General features: G+C 43.7%; 1 protein-coding gene across 3 annotated transcripts in view; it reads left to right on the forward strand.

Annotated features, from left to right (window-relative positions):
• SLC9A3 (solute carrier family 9 member A3) overlaps positions 1-19,191 on the forward strand; it is a 238,875-nt gene that overhangs the window by 210,206 nt on the left and 9,478 nt on the right. For all 3 annotated transcript variants that reach the window (XM_063450618.1, XM_063450616.1, XM_063450617.1), the window contains exons 11-15: positions 559-674; positions 3,597-3,726; positions 15,945-16,118; positions 17,577-17,637; positions 19,045-19,158. In XM_063450618.1, the coding sequence (XP_063306688.1) occupies positions 559-674; positions 3,597-3,726; positions 15,945-16,118; positions 17,577-17,637; positions 19,045-19,158 (595 nt within the window). The remainder of the gene's footprint in view (positions 1-558; positions 675-3,596; positions 3,727-15,944; positions 16,119-17,576; positions 17,638-19,044; positions 19,159-19,191) is intronic.

The raw sequence follows: 19,191 nt of genomic DNA on the forward strand, positions 1-19,191 counted from the left end.
GAACATTAAAGGGCCACTATAGTGCCAGGAAAACAAACTAGTCCCCCCCACCCTCAGGGCCCCACTCTTGCTGGGCTGAAGGGGGCTGAAGGGGTTAAACAGTTATCATTCTCTAGCGCCGGGCTCGCTCTGCTGACGTCAGTGCCGAATGCACATGCGCGGCAAGAGCCGCGCGCACATTTCTCAATGCTTTCCTATGGACATCCAGTGTCTTCTCACTGTGATTTTCACAGTGAGAAGCGCGGAAGCGCCTCTAGCGGCTGTCAGTGAGACAGCCACTAGAGGCTGGATTAGCCCTAGTGTAAATATAGCAGTTTCTCTGAAACTGCTATGTTTACAGCTGCAAGGTTAACACTAGATGGACCTGGCACCCAGATCACTTCATTAAGCTGGTCCTTTAATTTATCAATTTGTTTATTTGAGTTCCAACAAGGTGAAAAATATATTTTATATAGGCTATTACTACATATAAATTGCAAAACAGTTGCTAATTGCTTTTAGATATGTTATTCAATTTAAGGTGTTAAATGTATTCACCATTAAATCATCTCTTTATAGGGAGAGCGCCGAGGCTCACTGGCATTTATTCGCTCTCCAAGCATGGATAACATGGCCAATGTTGATTTTAACAGCCCTCGACCATCTATTGCAGAACCTTCAGTCTCATACCTCTTGTAAGTTTCACTTTTCCTATATTTGTAATTAACCACATAATAAGGCCTGAAAGAACTGAAATGAATATGCCATAGCTCAGATATCCTAAATATCTCTTTGCTTTGTTTCAAATAAAACACAAACCCGCATTCACCAAATTAACCACGGTTATATTTGCTCATAATTCATTGCTCAGCACTGCACACTTACATTTATAATTATAATTTTTTACTAAGATTTTTTGTGTTCTTCATTGCAGATAAAGAGGTTTTGTGTGAATGTGTGTGAATTACAGCGGAACTGCAGCCTTTTTGATCTGGAAAAGTTTATATATAGAAATTATCCCACTGCACTTTAAAATGGAGCAGTGTATTTGGCAACAGTAACATAGCTGGATCAATGTCTAGTGACATTGTTACTGATATTGGCTGACTTAAAAATGAAATGAAAATTTACATGTTGCACTGTTAGCACTACTTAAAGGACCACTCTAGTGCCAGGAAAACATACTCGGGAAAGTGTTTAAAACTTACCTTTTTCCAGCGGTGGGCGGAGAGCTCTCCTCCTCCGATCCTCCTCTTCTCCTCCCCGTCGGCTGAATGCGCACGCGCGGCACGAGCTGCGCGCGCAGCCAGTCACATAGGAAAGCATTCATATTGCTTTCCTATTGACGCTTGCGTGCGCTCACTGTGAAAATCACAGTAAGAATCACGCAAGCGCCTCTAGCGGCTGTCAATGAGACAGCCACTAGAGGAAATAGGGGAAGGCTTAACCCATTCACAAACATAGCAGTTTCTCTGAAACTGCTATGTTTATGAAAAAATGGGTTAACCCTAGAAGGACCTGGCACCCAGACCACTTCATTAAGCTGAAGTGGTCTGGGTGCCTAGAGTGGTCCTTTAACTACAGTTAAGAAAACAAATAGTTTTCACACAATAAACAAAAAAGATGTTCAGCAATTCTTGATATTACTTGATGAAGGCACACCCATTGAAACGTTGCTGGAATACTATTGTTTCATAATAAGGAGTGCTAGGCATCTTTTGTGTTCATTCTGTGAATCTTATCTGGTAAGGCGGAGCTGGAGTCATTGCACCCTTAAAGGAACACTATAGGGTCAGGAACACAAACATGTATTAATGACCCTATAGTGTATTCCTATAGTGTATTCCTGAACCCCCCCCTCTTTGGTGACAGCATCAGAAAGGGAAAGCATTGGATTGGGTAAAAATCGGCAAGGGGCGGGCCAAATGCCATTTTGGTCAAACAGCACATCCTCATAGAATCATTGAATCAATACATCTCTGAGGAAAATTCAGCGTCCCCATGCAGAGCGTGGAGACCCTGAACGGCACTGCTGCTTACTGTGCAGCACTAAGCCAGGAAGCACCTCCAGTGGCCATCTTTTCCCTGAAAAGGCAGTGTTTGCATGAAAATGCCGGCATATAATGATTATACTCACCAGAACAACTACATTAAGCTGTAGTTGTTCTGGTGACTATAGTGTCCCTTTAAGAAAAATAAAAGTGAGTGCTCTCTCATACTATTACAGTGGAACCTCAGAACTTAAACTTAATCCATTCCAGAAGGCTGTTCGAGTTCCCATTTGTTCGAGAACCGAATCAACATTTCCCATTAGAATTAAAGGAATACTAAAGTCACCTAAATTACTTTAGCTAAATAAAGCAGTTTTAGTGTATAGATCATTCCCCTGCAATTTCACTGCTCAATTCACTGTCATTTAGGAGTTAAATCACTTTGTTTCTGTTTATGCAGCCCTAGCCACACCTCCCCTGGCTATGATTGACAAAGCCTGCATGAAAAAAAAACTGGTTTCACTTTCAAACAGATGTAATTTACCTTAAATAATTGTATCTCAATCTCTAAATTGAACTTTAATCACATACAGGAGGCCCTTGCAGGGTCTAGCAAGCTATTAACATAGCAGGGGATAAGAAAATCTTCATTAAACAGAACGTGCAATAAAGAAAGCCTAAATAGGGCTCTCTTTACAGGAAGTGTTTATGGAAGGCTGTACAAGTCACATGCAGGGAGGTGTGACTAGGGTTCATAAACAAAGGGATTTAACTCCTAAATGGCAGAGGATTGAGCAGTGAGGCTGCAGGGGCATGTTCTATACACCAAAACTGCTTAATTAAGCTAAAGTTGTTCAGGTGACTATAGTGTCCCTTTAATGTAAAATTAATGAATCCGTTCCAGACCCCCAAAATTACAGCATTTTACATTTATATGTATGCATTAAAAATAATTCTCAAATTATATTACGTTCAACCTTTTGATTTCAACAATAAGAGGCCAAATTGTGATGATGGCATTAAGAATTGTTGGTCCTAATGGATGTTATTTGGAAATTTTATGCTGGGAATTAAACAGTGTTGCAGTTCCAATGCAAGATATAAAAGTAATAAATTATTATTTTAGCAATATATGTGATGAGTCATAAGCCACAGTGTGGGATATACTCTTGTTTACGTTTTTTACTGATAGCCACATTTTATATTTACTTTACATATTTGCAATTGTCCCCTGGTACCTCCCTACCGTACTCCAGACCTGTGACACTATTAGTGGTCTATTAGTAGTACAAAAAGATGGGCACATGCACCCTTTTCTGACTTGAAAAGGAGACATGGCTCCTTGTTGTATGTTCGGGTACCGAAGATTGTTCGCGTACCGAGACATTTTTTACTCTAAATTTTGATTTGACTTCCAAATTGTTCAAAAACGGGACCGTTCAAGTTAAGAGGTTCCACTGCATTAAGTACAGTCTTCAGGTAGTTCCATCACTGAATATATACAGAGAATATTTAAAAACATTCTAATCTAAAATACAAATAATTACATTTCACTTACATCCACAGAAATACATATTCTTGCTTGCCAAACATTAAAAAATTGAAATCTGTAACTTTTCATTTCAGAAGAGAGAATGTCAGTACTGTTTGCCTAGATATGCAAGCTTTGGAGCAAAGAAGAAAAAGTGTAAGAGACCTGGAAGATATTATGAGCCATCGTACCCTGCAGCAATATTTATATAAACCAAGAAGACAGGTAAGCAAAATAAGTAAATATAACAAGATGTAGGCTAGAAAAAAAAATGAGTCTACGGTTCAACTATCCCCCAGTTCTATAAATTACCACTAGCCCAGGTGAACAGTGTCACAAAATTTTAATCAGCAATACAGACATAACTACATTTCAAAGAAAAGAAAATGTTACTTGCGCTTTCTCCTTAATCCCTATGTATATTTAGACAAATGGAGGTCATTTAGTTGCTCCAATGGCCATTGGAGGAATGCCCGCCTGCCAACGTCAAGGCAGACCCCCCTAAGCGGGTCCTAACACTGACCCTTCAGCCTGCTTCCTTGAGCTTCTGGCAAAGATATCTCTAATGAGACAGAAAGGGGTATTTTTTATATACACCCCTATACTTATTAACCCTTAATAGGGAACACATGGGATGGGTAGCAGCATTGTAACCAGGCTGTGTGATGCAAAGTAAATACAAATACAAAAAGAGCAGTCCTGCGCTTAAGCAGCAAGGACTACAACACACATCAACCCCAATATATAGTAAAAACCAAAGAAAAGAAAATGTTACTTGCGCTTTCTCCTTAATCCCTATTTATATTTATCTCATTAGAGATATCTTTGCCAGAAGCTCAAGGAAGCAGGCTGAAGGGTCAGTGTTAGGACCCGCTTAGGGGGGTCTGCCTTGACGTTGGCAGGCGGGCATTCCTCCAATGGCCATTGGAGCAACTAAATGACCTCCATTTGTCTAAATATACATAGGGATTAAGGAGAAAGCGCAAGTAACATTTTCTTTTCTTTGGTTTTTACTATATATTGGGGTTGATGTGTGTTGTAGTCCTTGCTGCTTAAGCGCAGGACTTCTCTTTTTGTATTTGTATTTACTTTGCATCACACAGCCTGGTTACAATGCTGCTACCCATCCCATGTGTTCCCTATTAAGGGTTAATAAGTATAGGGGTGTATATAAAAAATACCCCTTTCTGTCTCATTAGAGATATCTTTGCCAGAAGCTCAAGGAAGCAGGCTGAAGGGTCAGTGTTAGGACCCGCTTAGGGGGGGTCTGCCTTGACGTTGGCAGGCGGGCATTCCTCCAATGGCCATTGGAGCAACTAAATGACCTCCATTTGTCTAAATATACATAGGGATTAAGGAGAAAGCGCAAGTAACATTTTCTTTTCTTTGGTTTTTACTATATATTGGGGTTGATGTGTGTTGTAGTCCTTGCTGCTTAAGCGCAGGACTTCTCTTTTTGTATTTATAACTACATTTCAGTGTGCGCTCTTGGCAATGGTAAATAAAGCCGAATAAGCCTCTGAACAGACAGTCAATTAGTTAATCTGTTGCTGAATTGGGAACACTTTGTTTTTATTCACAGGCACTATTACACGTATATCATCTTCTAGGTTGAGGTATTGGTTAAAGTGAGCATGTTATAGGGGGCTATGATAGGGGTTATACAACAAGACAGTAGGTCAAGAGGATGCTCTTTAGTCTAGCATCTAAGGATTCTATTATTTCAGCACCCATGGTGCAGGAGGGACAATTGTAGATTATACTAGCTTTAGTGTAACTATAATCTTAATTTTATTAATGACAGGAGGCGAATATTTGCTTAAGTCTCTCTTTACTAGAACTCCACAGCAGCACATTAACAGAGAGATAAACACCAAAGACAAAAACATAAGGTATCTATATAAGGCTCCTCCTAAGCCACCATTTCCTCTTTCACGCTGCGACAACGTAACGTACACAACAATGACAAAAACTAAATAAAGAAAAATTTACAACATAACAATGAATGTCATCTGGAAAAACTTTGGATAATGGATGAACTTGATCTTCATCCTGCCAAACAGCCGATTCTATGAACTGAAGTCGAACCATTAAACTGAAACGAAATAAACAGAATCGAAAACACTGATTAGTGAACGAAATGTACTGATAAAACATAAATCCCACGATCCAGTACTGATAGAATAAAGACATGAAATCCATCACTAATGACCGTCAATACAATATAACATGCACTTCCCACAACATCACCCCAGACTACCAAACCTAGCCCAGATAATCAGACAAATCAACAGAAATACAATCAATGCAATCCATCCAAAACAGGGGGGGGGAGAAACCAAACTGGGTGGGAAATATTCGCCTCCTGTCATTCATAAAATTAAGATTATAGTTACACTAAAGCTATTATAATCTACAATTTTATAGCATGACAGGAGGCTTCATATTTGCTGTTTTAACGCTCCGACATAAACTGGCGCAAGCTCCTCACGGGACCGGACCGCCACATACAAAAAACGTCCCGAGGAGAAACCCCCATCAAGGAAAACTCGGAAGCAGTAGCGCCGCTAACCGAATGTACTTCAAGAGTCGCATTCACCCCTGCCAGTGTCAATAACCATCTCATCCATCGAGATTGGACAGGGGCGAAGGATCGGACATCAGAAACACGTCTGAACGAAACCAGACACAACAAGAGGGCAAACACAGTAGAAAGCTGTCGAAGGGAAAAAACAAGGAACTCCGGCCGAATCCCGAAGAAAAACACTAAAACCCTACTTACCTCCCAGAGGGAAGGGTATTTAGGCGCCGGAGGACGTGCCAGCCTCATCCCACGTAGAAATCTGCAGACCAGCGGGTCCTGACCGATGGGGAAAAAACCTCCAAACGGAACATGCGCCACCTAAATAAATGACTAATCACAAGAACCAGACGGCACAACCATCCCAAAACATCGAGGAGGGACAAGACACTCAGCAAGTAGGTCACGGGCCGGAAAAAGGGTTCAGCATCCTGTCCTAAGCACCAACGACACTATGAAATCCATGCTGAGAGGTAAACATCTCCTCGTCCCGGGAGCTCAGGGATCCCAGAGAAGGTCCCTGGCCGATAGTGACGACGCCTCGACCTACCAGGCACTCCCGAAAGACTCCAAGAGGAGTATTCGAGAGGACGTAAGAGAAGAGGATCCCGACAGGAAAAAACCAGAAGCTCCGTGAACCCGACCGATCTCGCCATAGCGGAGTCAACAACACTAAGGACACACGTCGACCACAAACTAGAAGTAACACCCGGGGGATAGAGGCGTACGGAGGAAACACCTATGCTTCCTGAGAAAACAACCGCACCTGTCGAAGCGCGACCACCACCACGCACGCTGGATCCGAGAGCCAACCAAAGCACGTCCGAATCCGATGGTCGTCCCGGAGGCGAATAGACCCACCATGAACAAAAACCTAGCGACGTACAAGTACGATGAAGATGGGTCGAGCGAGCGCCCAGTCGCTGGTATCCTTCCAATGTCTGGAGAACCAATCCGTCGCCAGGTTTGACTCCCACGGCAGATAAAAGAAAATGTGATTGACTGGGAAAAAGCGTGATGTGGAAGTCTAAGAGGCTTGCAGTCGATTCCAGCACGAAATCCGGGGTTGGTCCGAATAACGCCTTGCCGTTCCATACGGCCATGTGCAGAAGCCACCAGCGTCACGTCCGGGAACGGAGAAAACCATCCGGTCTGAGGAAGGTCACATGCGTAGAACAGGGGTCTTCAGCCGTTGCATGGTCCTGTAATGTAGTGGGCCCGGGTATATTGCCTGTATCGAGGCTGAGAGGAGGCCCACCACGCGAGCAAACAATTGAAGGGGAAACCGAACTTGCCTCAATATCCTTCTCATCACCTCCTGGGCGGATGCCACCGGTGCCAAAGGCAGACGGAGAACGCATGCCGTCGCATTGACCACGACACCAAAGAACTCCACCATCTGGGAAGGTCCCAAAGCGGATTTCTTCAGACGAACTACGAATCCCAGGAGCTCCAAGAAGGAGATCGCCGAACGTGTGTGACATCTGAGCCTGGAGGGATCTTCGCAGAGGACCAGCAAAACAATCAGAACAACAGGAAACGGACACCCTCCGACCAGGAACGGGCGATCACAGGCGTCAGCAGCTCGGTGAAACACCAAGGGGGCGAGCTGAGACCGAACGGTAGGCATGTGAATTGGCGAGGGGTGCCATTCCAAGTGAAGTGAAGCAACCCGTGACCACTCTTGTCCCCCAGGACGGAGAGGTAAGCATCCTTCACGTCCAGTCACACGAACAAGTCCCCCGGCTGGGGAAGGTCCCGAAGGAGATGAATGCTCTCCAACTTCAAGTGGTCGCAGACAACGAAAGGTGTTCAATTCCCGAAAATCGACCCCCGGGCGGAGCTCCCCCGACTTCATCTTCACTAGAAAAAACGAGCTGAGGAAACCCCCCTGTAACGGAACCGCTGGCACCCCGACCGGGTACCCTCCGCTGACGGATGCTCCTAGTGCTTTCCGAGGTCTCCAAGCACTCCACCAGACACCATAACCACTGTAGACTCCCACGAACCGCCGCAGCTTGGTTGGGGTCTCGCCACGCTACCCACTCTGGACCCAAGACCAGGGACTAGCTTCCAGTAGATGGACCTCTCCGAATTCCAGAGAGCAGGAACAGGAACAAGCTCTTAGCAGAGCTCAGCGATAATACCCTGGGGAGTATAGTGATTATAGCAATCCCCAGAGTGTAGTTCTCCAATCCCCCAAACATGAGCCGAAACTTCATGAAGGTACAAGATGATCTGAGGTGCTAGCACACCCAGTCTGCTTTTATTTCCAACTTACACATATAAGACCGCCCACAGGGGCGGGGTAAAACAGCCAATAGCATAACGGTTACAACCCACAAGTTCCCTCCCCTCAGATAACCAGTTAACATAATTATTACAGCCAGGGAAAATACAGTTTTTATACATGTGCTATAACTTTAAAACCCTACATCCAATATTCATAACAATTACATATTTGAACTCAGCACACTTCAAACATAAACCCTTCCAAAAATCAGCCAAATCCCTCCAGTGGATCAAAAGTTAGCTGGAAGTCCTTTATGACCGACCGCAAGCACAATTTCCTGCCCAAAACAGTTCCATAGATTTGGGCTGTGCGGTCGGTCAATTTCATGCGGAAAAAACGACTAAGTCCCATTTCGAACGGGACAGTCTCTGGAGCTGCAAGTTCCGTATGGGAGAAGGTAAGGGTCAGCAATGTTCGGCAGAATGTGTAGCCGATTTTAGTTCCACAGAATCTTTAGCATACACCGCTGACCGCATTCGAGGAAACCAAGATGGCCGCCGCCACGTGCAATTAACCGGCAGTAACCTCACAGCCTGGGAGGTAAATTGCCTGCACACTTTAACTTCTGGGTGGTCCGCCTGTGTGGTACTTGGTTCAGTAAGCCCTATTTACTGAACCAAGTGGGGGAAAGCCAGGAACAAGTTATTTTACAGGTCTGGGGACATAGTCTTAAAGGGACATTGTTCAGCAAAGTCACAATATGTCCCCAGACGGTTCTTAAAGGGCCATACACACCAATAAAAGTCCATACGTTTTCAGGGGCCATAGTCTTAAAGGGTATTGTTACCCAAAGTCTCAATATGTCCCCAGACAGTTCTTAAAGGGCCAGCAGCAGTACAATAAAATACCATTCACTGTACTTAAAGGGCCAGCAGTTGCACAATAAAATACAATATGCCCCAAATAATCCAGGGGCCATAGTCAGCAGGTAGGAGGCGGGCAAACAGGTTTCTCCAATGCCCAGTGGCGAGGTTGGTTTCGTCACACCCCCAAATCCGGGGCTCACTGGGTAGCGCCAAAGGCGAGCAGAGTCCGAACCTCCGAAGCTATCAAGGAACGTTGAACTCTCGCAATGGAGACACTCGGAGGTCCAACCTGCGTCGGTGGGGAGGCGAAGTCCATGACATAACCTCGTACCGACTGATGGACCCATGCATTCGAAGACACTTCCTGCCACCTGTCTCTGCAGTGAAACAATCTGTCTGTATGCAATAGAGGGGGATTGAAAGTGGCAGGAGATGTACACACCCATAGGAAGTCTCGCTCGTCCTCCGGCACTGTCTCCACAACCTCTACCCGTCCTTCGGGTGCAGGGAGGTCTGGGCTGGTATGGTGGAAAAGAGGATGGGCCACGAGATCAGTGGGGACCGAAGACCAGCCGGGATAACAGTGAGCGAAACACCTTCTGTATAGAGGACTGTGCTTTATCCCGGGAAGCAAATAAATTGATGCGTTTCTGTAGCTCCTTAAAGAAAGGTTCCCGGAACAGTAGGACTTATTGCCAGGGGGCCCAATTCTTCGGATCCTAGTTCCGATAGCTTGGTGTCCATATGGAACAGAGCCGTGTACCTGCGGTTGGTGCAGAACCATATTAGCATTGCCAAGAAGGCAACTGGGGCGTAGTGTCCAATCCCGCATGATGGCCGGGTCCAGGCTCGTACCATCTGTGCAGGTCACGTCCGTCAGGGCCAACATCCTGCACAAAGGCTGTTCATCTTGCGCCGGGCGGAGGTGACGCTCGACCCCGTACGTGGGGTCCCGAGCTGTACGATTCAAGTACGAGGCCACCAGGGGGTCAAAATCCGGGTCCCCCGCCACCTTGTCCGGCAGGACGGCCAGGGGCATTCTGCCCAAAGTTACTCGCGGGCCTCCCTTTCCAGGGGTCTATGGACCCAGTAGCGCCCAAATTGTGCTAAGTGGTCAGGCCGCGACCATAATGAGGACCTGGGGTGCCAGATAGAGCGAGGGTCAGACAGAGGTTCACCTTTAGCATCTAGAAAGGTGTCGTCTCCCGGCACCACCGTGGGGGCCCCTGTTCCCGGCGCGTCTTCATCCTCCTAGCGCCAACCTGGGCCAAACCTACGGTCCTAGTCCCAATCATCAGCTACCATTGAAGGGAGTTGGTCTGCCCGCCACTCATCCAGTACGGCCTATGATAGGGGGGGAGCAAGGAGGCCTCCACCCCTGCGCCCGATAGACGGCGGCGCGAGGCCAGCGAGGTTAAGAACCTCGAACTATGACGCTTCGCCGGAGCCTTGCCCTACCGGGAGCGTGGTTTAGGGACTTCGCCCTTCCAATAGCGCATTTGCGCACTTGCCTGCTCTCTCCCATGAGAGTTTGACTCAGCCGAGTCGTCTGCCAAGCGGGGGGTTCCACTCGCGCCTCTGTCCGGTTGTGATAGAGAGAGGGCCCTAGCCAGGGCTGTCTCCACAGAGGCGGACCCCGCCACATCAAACAATGCCTGCAAACTCTGCTTCTGTGCAGAAACCTCCATAATATCCGAGATGATGGTATGTGACACCTAAGGAGATAGAGAACAGGTATCACTAGCAGGCAGCAGGGGCCGCACCCCTATAGTTGGCAGAGGCAAGTATAATACGCATGCCGGCTCAACAAACAGGGATCCAGGAGCGGAGCCGCCAGGCCAGTAGCATGCGTAAAATGGCACAGACAACACAGGCCAAAACAAGGGGCACAGACAAAGCAGGCCAATCATAGGGGCACAGACAACAGCTGACCAATCATAGGGGCACAGACAACAGCTGACCAATCATAGGGGCACAGACAACAGCTGACCAATCATAGGGGCACAGACAACAGCTGACCAATCATAGGGGCACAGACAACAGCTGACCAATCATAGTGGCACAGCCAACAGCTGGCCAGTATCTGGGCACGGGTAGCACCGGCTAGAGGTGTATGGAGGCAAAACGTAAATCCTTATGGATGACAGGCAGGCATATCTTGACACAGGAGCGTGTAGGGTAGAGATGTACCAGGGTCCCCAGAACGGGCTCAGAGCAGTGTGAGGGATAGTGTCCCCAGTAGGGTCCAATGTAGGTAATATGCAGATGTCCGCAGCAAGGGCAGAGAATTCATGCGTAGAGAGCAACTGCAATCAGCAGAGATCTAAGCAAACACGCATTGCACTGCCACATGCAGTGAGACAGGGAAAACACATGCACGTAGCAAAGCTCAAATCACACCTGAGAGATATATAGTTAACATGTGGAAGTAGTTATCAATGAAACCTTCCGATTGTGAGAGCTGAAAAGAGTGAGATAACCCTGCAGGGAACTGAACCTGCAACTCTGAGGATTGAGAAGAATCTACAGATCATACGTTAATGAACTGAGCCATCCTCTGACTAGCTTTAGTAAGAAATGTATCACAGACTGTAATCTCAAGTAGATATTAACACAGAAAAGAAAGTAAATTAAAATAAAGTACATAAGTGTATAATGGGCTTTACATGTAGACAGCTTTTCTCAAAGACAAGTATGATAATAAAGGATTACAAAAGATGTGCATAGTTGATACACTACTTAACACAGAAAATAAAAAGGTGGTGGCCTGCGCCCTTAAAAGAAGGGCGCACACGCGGCCGGCATGGCAGAAAACAAAACCGCGCACCCCCGGACCCGGCCACGCGGTCATGGGGAAGAGGGCGCACTTAAGCCGCAACCCGCGGCAACAGAGAGGCTCCCTGTACCCTCCCCACGCCGCCCGTGTATAGCCGATGCGAGCGAGGCGAGGGAGGGACAGGGAAGCAGGTAGGGGATTCCCGCTCGGCGGACGAAGCCGGCGGGTGGGAATCAATACACGGCGCACGAGGAACCGCCAGAGTCTTTCTCCGCGGTCCCGACGGTCGGCAGGGAGGCGGTCAGAAGACCGCTTCCCGGCGACCGTAAAGCAAACCAAGCAGGAAAACAAAAGGGGAAAAAACCCAAAGTAGAAAAGAAATGCAGAATAATATGAAAAACAAGGGACTAAGAAAAGAAACAAGGTTCAAATACCTCACAGAAAAACGGAGGAACAGATTATACATAGGAATAAAATACACATATGAATAAATTGCATTTCAAAATGACACATATGAAAAACCCACAGCCACCCAGAAAAACCAGGAGGCAGAGGTACTCTGACCTGTACTGTCCGCGGAGCAGCAAAGAAAGAGGAAATGGTGGCTTAGGAGGAGCCTTATATAGATACCTTATGTTTTTTTTTGACCAGGACCCATGTGCCTGATATGGAGATGAGCGGAGTCTTCAGCGTGGTAGTGGACACGTAGGGCCTGGTGCAGGGTAACCGCTGGCCCCCTGGTGTTGAGCACCAGCGATTGTGTAGCCACATACTAAGACCCTGAAGCAGCTTAGGAGAAGCCAGAGCAGACATATGCTGAGATGTATCCAGTACTAGAAACAAGATAAGGCTAGGATAGACACCAAACAAGAAAACAAGACAAAACTAGCAGAACCCAGAACCAGAGAAGGACAGAAAGCTAAACCCAGAACATGTACGCAATACATAAGGGCACATTAACTAAACAAGGGCAGGACAAGGACTGTACATGGACTGGGATTACAAAATAAAACAAGACAAGATATATATTAGGCAAAACAAGAGGAGGCATAACTAAGCACTATATATGAAAAGTATGGGGATTTAGTTACATTATATGATCATACATTGCATAAGCCTGCCACAACGCCAATGTACCCCATATTCGGCAGGTCCTACACTGCCTAATGTTCACTAAAAGAACCATACTAGGCCAATAGTACTTACCTGCAAGAAAGGTCAGAGAAGGCGGAAACAAACAGGTGTGGTAACATAAAACAAACATTTAAATGAAACCAAGAGACTGGGAAATCCATGGACGGAATATAAGAATGAACCCAGGAACCCAGCCATAAAGAAAACCAGACATAGACTAGAAAACCAGAAAACCAGACAAGAATAGCAAAAGGAGTACTGGATACCAGAAACCATAGTCAGACATCAGAACAGAGCAGAGGCGATCCTGACACCACTAAAGTGCAGGAGTGAGTACCATTAGAGGGGATCCTCTGGATAGCTGGATCTCTAAGATCTTATACCCAGGAGAGGAGCCTTTTGGCATTTGAGACATTTTTTCATTAGCTTTATTGCCAAAGGAGATATATATGTCCAACCTTTTACTAAGTGGAGATATATAGTCCCTTTATATGAGATCCGGTCAGGTTTTTTATTTATTAGTATTGGTTGATTTATTATTTATTTGGTCTATTTATGCATTTTCTATGATATTGGCTAAGTCAGAGGTCTCCTTCATATGAAACTGGAGTAAAGGTCATACTGATTAGCTTTGCTTGGTATTAACCATGACCTTGGGTAACCTATATACCTACTTTGATGTTTGCCAATGTCCATACCTTCCTTTTTTCTCACCTATCAGTCTAGACCTTTTTATGCAGCACCTATATTACCATAACCTAATTTGTCTTGTTTACCCCGTATTGTACCTAATTACCCCCTGTTTAACATACTAAAGTCTAATAGACAGTTTAGTTGATCTCTCTCTATTCAACATTCACTCATTCCAATCTTGATCCCTTCTACCTCTGGATTGGTTTTAGTAATTGAATCTAACCAGTATAGTGAGGGATGTATTGTTGAGGGTCCTTTTTAGCTTTATAAAAGGAATTTTAAAGATACATTATAGCATCCACTGTCTTGACTTGTAGAATCACTACATTTTAATCAGCAATACAGACATAATTACATTTCAGTGTGCACTCTTGTAAATGGTAAATAAAGCCAAATAAATCACTGAACAGACAGTCAATTAGTTAATCTGTTGCTGAATTGCAACCATTTCTTATGTATTGTTTACTGTTGAAGGTAAATCAATTGGTTACTTTGTCTTGTTCATGTACCAATTAAGGGATTCCTCTATTGAGTATTCCATTATTTCTTTTCTTCTTATGTGAATTTAGAAAAGGTATGTATGTTAATGCTCTGTCAAGTTTTTATTTTATAAATAGAATGAAGTTGGTATGGTGCCAGGTAGTCCCTGGTGGGGGCTTGCCTTTAGGGGTTAAACCATTCATGAAGTCTTGAATTCAGAGCTCTTTAGCTCTGTCCCTGCTTTACGGCCTCTATCTGTTTCTCGAAACAGGAATCCTCAGACAGGGATGCGGTTCACTGGTTGAGCGTGTCATCTGATGCTCTAAGCAGATGGAAGTTTTTTTCAGCCTATATTTTCCACATGATTTTCTGTTTAGCTTAATTCACAGCAGTGCGAATTCAACGGGGGCAACTGGGTAATCCCCCCCCTTAAACATAGTATAGGTTGAGGCTCTCCTCTGCCCGCCCATCCAGGACCGGCACTATCCAAGTGCTGGCTGTGTGGTGTCTTCACGGACCAGAGGGGAGATCTGAGATATCCATTACCAGGCCGCTGGCACTTTGCTGGGCAGCCAGCAGGGTAGGGAGAGGAGACTTGGGAGCTCTAGCCCAGCAGCTTTGTCGGGTTCTACTTTTGCAAACTCGGAGCGGTGCCACGGTTACCATGGCAACGCTCCATTCTTGCGGGAGTGAACATTAGCCACAGGGATTGAGAAACGTCCCCTACTCCCAGAGCAAAAGTAAGAAGGAAGGGGGATATAAAGTAAAAAATAAATTTATTAAAAAAAATACATTTGCTTTGCTCCCATCCGACCCCCCCCTTCCCCAAAAAAACACTCAAAAACGACACCACTGATACACACTGCACCCCTCACAAACACATGCACCCCACACACACTGCACCTCCTGCACACACACTGCAACCCTCACAAACACATTGCACTGCTCACACACTGCACCTCCTGCACACACACACTGCGTCCCTCATACACACTACACCCTTCACACACACTGCATCCCTCACACACACTGCACCCCTCACACACGCACTGTGCCCTTCACACACACACAGCGCCCTTCACACACACACAGCGCCCTTCACACACACAGCGCCCTTCACACACACAGCGCCCTTCACACACACAGCGCCCTTCACACACACAGTGCCCTTCACACACACAGTGCCCTTCACACACACACACTAGTCCCTCACACATACACTGCACTCCCCACACACACTGCCTCCCTCATACACATTACACTGTACCCCTCACACTGCCTCCCTCATGCACATTAAACTGTACCCCTCAAATACACACTGCATCCCCTCACACACTTCACCCCACACACACTGCACCTCTCAATGTTTCAAGCCATAATAATATTTGTTTATTTATTTAAACTTAGCATCTGGTTATGCTTGGTTTGCATATTTATTGGATGACACTATGATTAAACATATTACTAGAATTTGATAAATATATAGTTATAATTTTTATAATATTCAATTATTGCTATTTGAACGTTACTTTTTCTTCTACCTTCTCTTATACAATGAACAATTATTTCCCCTAACCTTTAAAGATTTAAAAACAAATGAACAGTTTCCTTGCTTCACTGTGTAATATTTGACTGTTATTCTTAATTTATATAAGCCATTTTATTTTATTTTCTTAAAAGCAAAAGCACCTTTACAGTCGACATGAAGTTACACTGGATGAAAATGAACAACAATCAATTGAAATATTTCAAAGAACAATGAAAAAACGATTAGAGTCTTTTAAGTCAACAAAGTTTGGACGCAAGCAAGCTAAAAAGATCAATAAAAATTACAAACGTGATAGAGGACAAAGAGTAAGTCTAAATAACTGGCACTGAACATAGGTTTGTTTTTCACATATTAGGTAAAATAACGTTTTACATGCGTACAAGCATTCAAATGGAAAAAAAGCAGGGTTTGTAAAACTCAAGCCCCCATTGGTTGATGGACTAGAATCCCCAAAGTTCTTTAAATGCAATAGATGTGCAGAGAATTATGGGTGTTAAAGTCTAAACCTGAGAGGCAGATTTTCACAGCTCTAATATAAAACATTTTAGTTTAGGTACACCCGTATAAATGTACCAGAGAAAAATTCAGTTTTCCTGTTCATGAGTGAAATTAATAGAGCAAGTTATTTTGAGGCCTCTTTATTAGATATGTAATACAGAGTTAAACCACAAGATGTCACCAAAGGTTTACTTTTTGAAATTTTGACAGTAATTCATATCCAACTTATATTTCAAATATTTCCCGTTTAGAATATAAGGAACTGTGAGGAAATATTATGATTAATATTAATTTAATAATAATAATTTTATTTAACCCCTTAAGGACCAAACTTCTGGAATAAAACGGAATCATGACATGTCACACATGTCATGTGTCCTTAAGGGGTTAAGTAAACAAAATAATTTATAAAAGAAAAAGATAACTTTAAAAAAGTTAAAGCAGGTCCTGTCACAATTTTGGGGACCTGGAATGTAGAATCAAAGTGTGAGGCTGCATCAGGGGAAATGGAGTTCTGCCAACTCTACCCCCTGGGGCTAACAGTCTATTTAGGAAGGCCTGTCTTTTAGAGCAGCATATTTGCACTGAAGACAACAGGTGGTTATCAGACAGCCAATGAGGGTGATTCACACACCTTTTACCTGATTCAATCATAATTTTGGTAAACATCCAAAATCTAGTCATTTTTTATTCTCCCTATCTGCAATGGATGTGGATAATAAAGGGGGGGAAAGGGAAACTGCATTACTCATAAATTAAAAGGACATAAACAACACTTGTTTGATCAAAAAAAGTTTTTAAAAAGTTTGAAAAAACAACAGAAAAAAAGTTAAAAGAGTTAAACAGTTTAAGTTTGTTTATTTTTTAATGCAATAAAACTGGTGGAGTGCTGCCTGAAGTGCCCCAATGATCGAGCTTCCACTGTTACAATGTCTTTTAAACTCTGCAAACCCATAGTACTCCTCCACTTATTCATTAGGTAATACTCTAAGTTTAGGACTATGGGGGCGCTAACTCTCTTTTCTCTTTTTATAACATTCAATAAATATATTTCCTTGGTGTCTGGTAGCCTTGTGTTTAATTTTTTGATAACTATCATATTTTAACTGTCAAATCAAACTTGCTGGTTTGTATATGGGTATAACAGAAAATGTTAAAATCCAAAGGAATTCATATCTCGCCACTCATTATAACAGTTTAATTTTATAAATGAGTTGAAATAATGGTTTTATATTTAATGGTTTTGTTTTTTGTTTTTATCTCAGAGAAACAGTAGCATGACTATGCTACCAAATGGAAACATACCTATGGAAAAGAAAGTCGAAGGTAATTCTAATTTTGAGTTAAATACTTTTGTTGTCAAATTGGTTTCATAATTTAGTTTCAAACACATTTTTTGAAAATTTTCATTGGGAGAACAGAAGTTATTGCTGAGTTAGGTGCAAAGGTAAAAATATATACCTATGTAAAGCTCTAATGGCTGCATAAACTTAGGAGTAGGAGACCAAAAGGGAGCCAGAGAGCAATGGCTGGCTTTCTACTCATGCCAGTCACTGATAATGCGGTGTTAAAAATGCATGTTAGGGTCCTGGGATCCGTGACTGAATCTTCACCAGTCCAATCTGTGGAGTGAGGAGGAATATAGTATAGGATTTTTGAACCTGGGGTGCTGGAGAAGCTCATCGCCTTCCACAAAACTTGGAGTGAAGCTTATTAGTACCAAGTTGGTTAACATGCAAGCTGGAACTTTGAGGATGAGAATTATATTTTAAAAAATGGTGAATCTCTGGACTCCCTCATATCAAGTTTTAATCTTCCCTGAGTTCCCTCCTATTCTTTCACAAAATGTCCTACGGTGAGCATTAATATTAGGCAGTAATACTCATCAGGGATACTAAAAAGGAGGAATTTTTAGTTCCTACTCTTTGGTACCATCCATAGTTAGAGAGTGTTAATAAGATAAAGGTATTAAAGAAGGATGTGAAAATATTTTATAACTAATGGAATCCCAACTAACATTGGATCATAGGTTGCATGATCTTTCCCCTGTTGCTGTGTGCAGGAGGTGAGGAGTTGATGATGAGTGTGTAGTTCCTATGATCCACATCTCTCATTCCATGATCAGTTGGATAGGGCATTTCAGAAACGGGCAAGGTTTTCCTTTCCTCCAAGTATGTGATTGGTATCGCTATTTATATGCTCTGCCCGCATAGAAATAATAGTGCTTATCCCTAAATGAACACAATGCCACAGGTTAGGTGAGTCCTGCTGACATTAAGGGTGCCAATACACTTCAACGTAGTGAGTCTGGTAGCTGCTGAGTAACCCTGACTCCGTTGGATCCAGTTATGCTGCTTTTATTATAAATACTTTTCCAATTTCCATGATGTCATTCAATGTTCTTTCAATGCTTCTTTCCTAATAAAATGCTAGCAAGATTAGAAAAAATAATATAAAGTTTAAAGGATTGAAGTGGTCCCAAATCTTTACTAAGCAATCTAAGTTACTTAAAGTTTAGAGGAGCTCGTGGTCCCCAGCAGACTGAAGCCTGGACTCCAATGACCATAACGAAAGGGCAGAAGTAGAGCTATGCTGAATAGGAATATTGAAGTGGATATACTGCACTTTTTACTCAAACCTTAACCAGTCCTATTTTGAGATGCAAAATATTTTTTTCCAGAGTTTGTCATTGTGAAATCTTTTTTAGTGAACTGTTCTTTGCAATGCTTTCAGAAATGGAATATTCTGACCAAGAAGATACAGTTGAATATGACTCTCAAACAGATGGCTGCATTACATTCTTAGCCAATTTGACGGACAACAAAGATTTGGCAGACACAGCTTTCGGTAATCTCCAATACTATGTAGCATAATTGAATA

This window comes from Pelobates fuscus, chromosome 4 (assembly GCF_036172605.1).
Source record: "Pelobates fuscus isolate aPelFus1 chromosome 4, aPelFus1.pri, whole genome shotgun sequence".
Lineage (NCBI taxonomy): Eukaryota > Metazoa > Chordata > Amphibia > Anura > Pelobatidae > Pelobates > Pelobates fuscus.